Source organism: Mus musculus, chromosome 1 (assembly GCF_000001635.26).
Source record: "Mus musculus strain C57BL/6J chromosome 1, GRCm38.p6 C57BL/6J".
Classification (NCBI taxonomy): domain Eukaryota; kingdom Metazoa; phylum Chordata; class Mammalia; order Rodentia; family Muridae; genus Mus; species Mus musculus.
The window spans coordinates 80,750,281-80,758,991 of record NC_000067.6 but is presented as its reverse complement, the minus strand read 5'-3'; the positions used below and the strand labels follow the sequence as shown (position 1 = coordinate 80,758,991).

The following is an 8,711-nucleotide window of genomic DNA, read 5'->3' as shown; positions in this document are numbered from 1 at the left end:
AGTAAGGGGCCCAGCCACCAGAGGGATCCTTACTTAATAAAACCTCTGACCCACCTCCAAGGGTGCACAGGATACCTAAGATCAACCCTTCTCCACTTCCTAACCTCAGAATGTAGGTCTGATCCTCAAAAAAACGCCAAATCCCCAACCCTCTATGAGCATCGGATTGAGAATAGGGCGGTAAGCAGGTCCCAGCAGAGGCAGCCCGGCATCAGTACCGAGTCGCGGGTGGGCGGCGCGGGTGGAGCCACCCCCACGCGCGTCCCGCTGCAGATGCGCCCTAGCCAGGCAGAGTTGGCCGCGCCGCCCGAGAGGCGCAGAGTTTGCAAAGTCGCCGCGGAGCTTGAGCGGGAGCGAAGGGGGTGGGCAGAGTGGGGGTGCGCGCGAGAAAAACCCGCCTCTTGTGAGTTGAGCGGGGAAGAGGGGGGGAAAGGCTCTGAGTTCCGCTTCCTGAACGGCGGGTGGGTAGAACAGGCTGGCGCGGCCAGGGGACCGGCGGGACACACTCGCTCCGGGGCCGAGGCGCGAGCGGCACGGCCCGCGATGGCCGGGGAGCGGACCCGCAGGTTCACCCGGAGCCTGCTGAGACCGGGACAGGCGGCCGAGCTCCGGCACAGCGCCGCGTCTGCCGCCGCGGTGGCCGTCAGCAGCCGTCAGCAGCAGCGGGTGAGTGCCCTGCGTCCCTCGCGCCACGGCGGGGCTTGCCCAGGGACCCCAGACAGGCCTTGTCGCCAGCCCTGTGAGCCCCTGCACGGGAGCTAGCTTGTCCTCCACCCCGAATTCGCTCCCCCACAGAGCGACCCCGGAGTCACCTCCTCCAAGCAGTGTCACCAAAGAATTAAGGACCAGAGGCGCATTGGGGGACTTTAGGAACGCGGGACGCTTAGATGAGCAGCTGCGTGGGAGAGCGTGTGCCTACGTTTTAAGGGGGGTGGAGGAGGCGGGAATGCATCCAGTCTGGCTCAAGGTGACAGGGTGACAGGGACCTGGGGCGGCGGGTGGGGGCGGGATAAAGGGGTGGGGGGAGCTAAATGGATGGAACCTGTAGATCCACAAGTCTGCGCGCCCCTCTCCTCCCCGTGGAACCTAGAAAAGATGTAGTGAGCTAGCTCTTCAGCCAGACCAAAGCTGAAACCCCCACCTTCTATCTAGTGAGGAAAATCTGCAATTTGCACAGATCTCCCTCCCCCCACAGGCTGGAACCCAACCAGCCACTTTATACTGTTGCAGAAAGAGCTGGGGGAAACTGGGATGAAGGGGACGTGGGTTATTAAGTAGCCAGTGGCTTCTGGTGTGTTTTGAAGCGATTTCACGGGAATCTCCTTCCAGAAGGTTTCCCCTGGTTACTTCCTTGTCGAAATGCCTTCTAAGTATTGGGTGATTTCCGCGGGAAGTCCCTGAGGCAAAAGCCAGCATCAGGTGCCCAAATCATACCCGTGCATCACGAGATATTCATAAATTCCAGTAGGTGTCACACTAAGGGATGAAAGCAGCAAGCAGGGAGCGCACATCAACTGTGGTAGAAATGGGTAGCCCGTAGGGAGTAGCCTTCCAGCAAGAGTGGGGCTCAGCCACGGAGCTCTTGGCCTGACTTTGTTGGACCAGAATCCTCGTTGTGGGTTTCATTTTCCTTTTTTTTGCCAGTAAATACCATTAGGAATTAAACAACCCTATTTAAGAGTGTCAAAGTGTTGCCTTTGCCAGTCACCGAAGAGGAGGGAGCCAGATCTGGTCAGAGCCAGTTCCCACAGCCAGAAGCCTCTCTTAAAGCCAGAGGTCGGGAAGCTGAACAGAGCGGAAGCAAATTGCCTGGCAGAGGGACCAGAGCAGCAAATGCACAGAGGGTGGGGGGTGGGGGTGGGGGATGGGGAAGCCTGGAGTGTGAAAAGAACTGGTAGCCAGGCTGCCCTTTCCTTCCCTTTCCCTCACCACTGGCTGCAATATGCAGCTGCCAGAGACAATTCAACTGTTACCTAATCCCTTGACAGTGCCAGCCTGTGGTTTTGATATCTGTATGCATATTTTTAAGGAAGAACAGACAAACTGTCAAAAACGGGCCATTCTGAAAAGCGGGTGGAGCTATTACAGAATCAGACACACATAAGACAGTAATTTTACCTTGTAAAGCAGTGGTTCTCAACCTCTGAGTCTTGACCCTTTGGGGTTCAAAGGACCCCCCTTCCACAGGGGTTGCCTGAGACCTTTGGGAAACACAGTTACCTGACAATTCATAAAAGTAGCAAAATTCCAGATATGAAGTAGTAACAAAAGTAACTTTCTGGTTGGGGGTGGAGGAGTCACCACAACTTGAGGAACTGTATCAAAGGGTCTCAAGATGAGGAAGGTTGAGAACACTGTCTTAGGGGATTCCTTAGGTTTGTGCTTTTGTTATTCTGTCATTTGCTTTATGTTAAAATTGCTTTGCCATTAATTCATTTTAGGGACTCTTTGTAAAAACATAACAAGGTTTAGCATCCACCTCGAAGCAATAGCATGGCTTCTTTTATTTGTGTCTTGTTTTGCAGTGGATTCTCATAACGTTTCTGCAGCAATGGAATTTTTATAAATATTATGTATCCCTTCTAAACACACACACACACACACACACACACACACACACACACACCCCTCCAAGACGACCTTACATTTGAAACCCTAGTGAGGTCTTGTCACAGTGAATGAGCACAGTGTTCTTAAGGGTAGCAGTAAGGGGCACTTCACTGGCACAGGTGCCCAGCCTTCCTCACTTCAGCACCTTGGCCAACACTCCAGAACCAGCTCTTGCCAAGATATTTCAAGGGATAGTACACATCTAGGCAGGCAGGGCTGGCAGTGATTTTGGCAGGAAGACATGAGCTCTGCTCTCTCCCCTACCCCTACCGTTTCTCCTGAAAGGAAGCAGGAAAGGTTGGTTTGGTTTTTTTTTTTTTTTTTTTTTTCACTCATTACCACACTCAGTGGGACCAAGAGGGCCACTGTACCTAAAGCCTCAACATTAGCCTACATGGTACATGTTCATCAGAGGTTTGCATTGATCCAGCTTCTTCAAGCTCTATAGGTCTGCTGCTCTGTGTTCTCAAAGACTGTTTGTCAAAGGGAAGTGGGATGACGAAGATATGACGGGGAGACAAAAGGATAATGAGAACATATTGTGGTTTGTCTATTTTAATACAAGGTAGTAGATGAGTGTCTGTGTGCTGCAGCGAACGGTCCTCTCTTATACCGAGGGGCTCAAGGAACTTCTAGTGAAAAAAAAAATCTATTTCACTTCTAAGTTTATAGTCTTTTTCTGAAAGCCTTTCAGAATGCTACAGAGGTTGTTATAAATCTTGGCCTGTGTTCTCACTAATAAAGATGGATGAGGGGGTCAAATTAACTACACCTGAGATTGAGATGAAGTCTTTGAAATATATTTGGGGTGTGGAGACCAGAGATCAAGGGAAACTGACTGAAGAACATGACCAAGGCTAGCTTTGACGGCAGCTGCCACAGGAAGTAGAATGTCACAGCAAAGGTGATGTCAGTGTTAACCAAACCACTCTACTATGTGTGCATGCAGACTCCTGGCTTGGACCTATCACATTTTGCCTCTCTCTAAGAACTATTATGTACAATGGATATTTTGAACAGACACGGTCCCTTTAGTTACTGTAGAAAATTAATGACTAATAACTTATTTTATGGCCAAATCATAATACTAAGTCAATTTCCTGAAATTGCTTTGTCTGCTATCATATGAATAAGCTTTTCTAGTGTAGAATTTGAGTTCTAGTGGGATTGTAGATATACCTCCCATGTTAGGACTTGAGTGTTTTATCACCATAGTTCAACACACATGCACATACCAGGTTAGTTTTAGAGGGTTACTGCCACTAGTTTGAAATAAGAACGTTTCTTCAAAAATAATGAGCTGTGTCTATCCTTTGCATGAATTATCTTACATACATTACTTTTTACTATTCACTAACATATAAGCTTAAGACATGTATACGTTTCTGCATGTATGTATGATTACATTGCAAACAAATACCTTTAACAAGAATACTTAAGTTTTATGCAAGTACCACATCAGATCTGTAATGTGCTTATGGAAGGAACGAATTTAGGTGGTCAGAATAACAAAAGGCTTTGGGCAACATGGAAAACATCAAATGGCGCACAGGCAGAAGGACACATGCCAAGGTCAATTTGTGCCTGAATGTGCACTGCCTAGACCACATGTGCAATTTAATGCACTTATGGTGGTTTCTCTGTAACTCATCCTTAATTTTATATAATCTGTTATTAACTTAAAGAGGAAACAGCCTGCCAGAGTGATTGCAGTTAACCATGATGTTCCTATGCCTACCCACTCAAGCAGGGTAAGCAGTAAAGGAAGAAAGTGCTTGTCCCATAATTGCAAGAGTCCTGTCTGCTTGCTCTGATTCTTCTAAGTGTGGTATCTACTTACAATACTACTTTTGACATTTTCCGGAGCTCTGAATAAATAGAAACTTTGACCTGCTAAAGGACTCTGATTGAGAAGGAATGAGCATCTAACATGACTGCAGGAGGAATTCCTAGAAAGAAGAATGTCCTCCCCTCTGAGCTTTGTGACATTTAAACAGTGGAGAGTATGAGAGACTTCTGAAAGTTGAACAGAGTTTGAGATTTCCCAAAGGTTAAGTTAGAAGGAAGTAGAAAGTTGTTGAGCCATTGAATAAAAACAAAGCATTATTTTTACTGTGAATGTCCAGCATTTAAAAGCAATATGCAATATGCCTGTTTATTTAGCATCTTAGGCACAAACAGCCCTTAAAAAAAAAGATTTGTTTAATTGTTTATGATTTTTATGTGTCTGTGTGGCTGCAAGAGTTAATGCACATTAAATGTGCATGAAGGGTCCATGGAAGCTTGGAAAGGGTGTCAGACTTGTTGAAACTATAGTCACACATGGTTGTAAGCTGCAATTAGGATGCTAGGAACCAAACTCTAGTCCTCTACAACAGTGGCAAGTGCTTCTTACCTTAATACCATCTTTCCAGCCCCAATATTTTTCTTATAACAGGGCTCTTTATGACAAGGAGACTAAAGCTTTAGCAGAAATCACTGCCTTCTTTTATCTAATATGAGAAAATTCCTTTGACTTTTCTGATTGGTAAGGAAGTCAACACAAAGTTCACAAGACCAAGCCTGAATGCTACTAGTTATACTTAAGACTTCTTTGGAAAAGTAATGTCTTAGTTAGGGTTTTACTGCTGTGAACAGACACCATGACCAAGGCAACCCTTATAAGGACGACATTTAGTTGGGGCTGGCTTATAGGTACATAGGTTCAGTTCATTATCATCAAGGCAAGAGCATGACAGTATCCAGACAGGCATGGTGCAGCAAAGCTGAGAGTTCAACATATTTATCTGAAGACCTCTAGTGGAAGATTCACTTCTAGGCAGCTAGGAGTAGGTAGGATCTTAAAGCCCATGCCCACACACACACCTACTCCAACAAGGCCATACCTCCAAATAGTGCCACTCCTTGGGACAAGAATATACAAACTATTACAAGTAACTTCTAGAAAACTTTTAGAATGGTCAACAAAGAAACAAAGAGTCAACCTGTAGGATTGGAGCTTTCCGTCCCACTATGTCCAACCATTTTATGAAGACTTAATTATCTTAGTCAGACCTTTTAATCACTGTGAAAACAAAACAACAACAACAACAAAATACCAAACATACAGCATGTCAGGGAGGAAGGGATGTTTTGGCTCTTGGTTTCAGAGGGTTCAGTCAATCATGACTATTGGGAGGGTATAGTGAATCAGAGCAGTTCACAGTATGATATGACAGCCAGAAGACAAAGGAAAAAGAGAGCCAGAAGTCAGGGTAAGACACAGTTCCCTAAACCACATGCCTTGGGGCGTACCACCTTCATGACCCAAGAATGCCATCATAGTATGAATCCATCTGGGGTGAATTGATCTAGACCCCTCACAATCAAATTATCTGCAGAAACATTCTCATAGATACATCAGAGGTCTGACTTTCTAATTTCTAATCCAATTAAATTAGTAGTCAAAGAAGAGAGAATTATAATTGCATTGCACTAAACCAATTGTTCAGAGCCTATGAGATGCCTGAAACAATATTTAATGCTTATCTTAATACTTGTAACAATACTATAGGGAAGTTACTGTTGCAAGTTCTAGAAAGAAGACCATTAAGACTCCAAGAGTTAAATCCATCGCTTAATGCTCAGCAACTAATATGATCCTTTTTTTCTCCATCCTGAATAATAATCATACAAGGTTACTCTTCTAATAACATCTAATAATTTTTCAGTTTGGTGCTTCCTTCAGTAGAACCACTAATTACTGAGCACGAAAAGCTTATTTTTGCCTTCTGGTCTACCTAAGATGCAGCTAGCTCACCTAAAGAACAGGAAATCATTCTTCTCACTCAAGTTTCAGGGAAGCTACCAAAATTCATAACAGAGTTCCTGTGAGGTTTGTAGCAGCACTAGAGTTGTTCCTGTACCTTTATAATAATAGACCCTCTAGAGGCAAGTGGAAGTTTAGTTGTTAAATGGGAAAAATGTGAACTCACTTGATCATGCTCATCTTGTGTCTGGCAAAGCCTTGAGTGCATCTTGTAGGCAATTGGCTTGATGCTACACAAGACCACTCCTGGGACTGCTTATGTCTCTGTGACCCATTTTATAATCCCTACCTATGATATGCTTGTGCATCCCGAAGCACATTTTCCACCTCTGTGAGTTGTGCCAGGATTCTTGTTTCCACATCTTTTTCACCCAATCAGCTAGTCTTACAAAGAAGCATGTACAAAGACAACCACTTTAAGTATCTCGAGAGTCCAAAAGGCAACAGTAATAAGAGTAACAAGCAATATGAGGGAAGTTAGACACAGTCAGATTTGGTCATTGCAGTGAAATCAGGATAACCATCGCGTCTGGTAACTTTCCTGAAAGTTCTTCCTATGGTCATGTGAAAAGGAAAACACCACGAAGTTTAAGACCAAAGAACTAAGATCAAAGAAATAGGCTCTAGGCCTATTCAACATTAACTTCTAATGATATCACCCAGAGCAGGAGCATTGGCATCAGTTAGGAGATAACTGGAAGTGCAGAATCTCAGAACTCACACCACACATACCAAGGCCACATTTTAATAAGTTTCTCCATTTATCTACAAGCACCTAAAGCTTAAAAAAAAAAAAAAGGATCAGAGCATACATACTGTCTTAGTTAGGTTTTTACTGCTGTGAACAGACACCATGACCAAGGCAAGTCTTATAAAAACAACATTTAATTGGGGCTGGCTTACAGGTTCAGAGGGTCAGTCTATTATCATCAAGGTGGGAACATGGCAGTATCCAGGCAGGCATGGCACAGGAGGAGCTGAGAGTTCTACATCTTCATCCAAAGGCTGCTAGTGGAAGACTGACTTCCAGGCAACTGGAGTGTGAGTCTTAAGCCCACACCCACCGTGACACACCTACTCCAACCAGGTCACACCTATTCTAACAAGGCCACACCTCCAAATGGTGCCATTTCCTGGTCCAAGAATATACAAACCATCACACATACCTTAGAGAATGTTGATCCAAATCAGAAAATGTCCTGGGTTACAGAGTAAGAATCATTACTGTAAAGATGAGGCAAGTTGAGGTTATAATTCTTCATACCTGAGAACTTTAAATAATCCTAACTTGTATATGATGGCTTGAATATTTGTAGCCCCTCCTTGGCCCTCAGATTTTTGTGTTGGTATTTTAACTTATCCCCAGTATTTGAAGATGGCACCCTTGGATGACAATTTGAAGTAAATCAGGTCATGACAATAGAAGTATTATGAAGGTGCTAATGGTTTTAAAATAAGGGAGAAAGGCTTCCTTCCCTATGTTACAGTAAGAAGAATTCTTGTCCACAAATTCATGGTCTGCTGATCTTGGCTTTGCAGCCTCCACACTGTTTGAACCAAATATCTGTTGTTTAAACCAACAACCTGTGTTGTTACAGCAGCCTGAAGTGACATATGCAGCACATTGTTATGATTCCTTGTTGCTTTATATGACCCATTGTGCTACATGTTGAAACTTTTAGAAATTTGAAATGAATTCTATCAGTAAATCTAAAGATTACATTTAGAAAATAGACATTCTTGTCTCTCATAGTGTGTGTATACACATACTCTCTCTCTCTCTCTCTCTCTCTCACACACACACACACACACACACACACATGTATATATATATATATATATCCTTCTTATTCACCTTGAAATGCCCTATGGATGCTATTTCATGGAGTTAAAAACCTTGATTTCCTCATATGCTGAGATGCATATGATCTCTCTGGTTGCCCTTCATCATGATATGCTTTCATGATGGTCACTTCCCATCAATATTATGAGTTTAAAAGTTTAACCATATTGGTTTCTAATCAATGGGAGGTGTTAGGAAATGGCAGTTTCTACAAAGCTGGAGTCTAGAACTCCATATTCAACCCTTGTGCTCATGGTGTGATGTTACTTCTTTCTTTAGAGCCTCAGAGTCTAGATTGGTGATCATGGGCCAGATGTGACGGTGCACACATCTAATCCCAGCACTTAGGAGGTCAAAGCAGGGGGATTTGAGTGAGTTTGAGGCCATCCTGGTTTATATAGTGAATTCTAGATCAACCTACACTATGTAGAGAAGTACTGTCTCAAAAAT

At 44.1% G+C, this 8,711-nt stretch overlaps 1 protein-coding gene across 21 annotated transcripts in view; it reads left to right on the top strand.

Annotated features, from left to right (window-relative positions):
• The first annotated feature begins 226 nt into the window (after window positions 1–226).
• Dock10 (dedicator of cytokinesis 10) overlaps window positions 227–8,711 on the top strand; it is a 257,698-nt gene continuing 249,213 nt past the window's right edge. For 18 of the 21 annotated variants that reach the window (XR_001783679.2, XR_373539.4, XR_003954321.1 and 15 more), the window contains exon 1: window positions 227–666. Coding sequence is in view for 15 of the 21 variants with exons in the window: in XM_030252603.1 (XP_030108463.1) it covers window positions 274–666 (393 nt within the window). In the remaining 6 variants the exon portion in view is untranslated. The remainder of the gene's footprint in view (window positions 667–8,711) is intronic. The other 3 variants (XM_006496464.4, NM_175291.4, XM_006496471.4) reach the window with 3 other exon arrangements.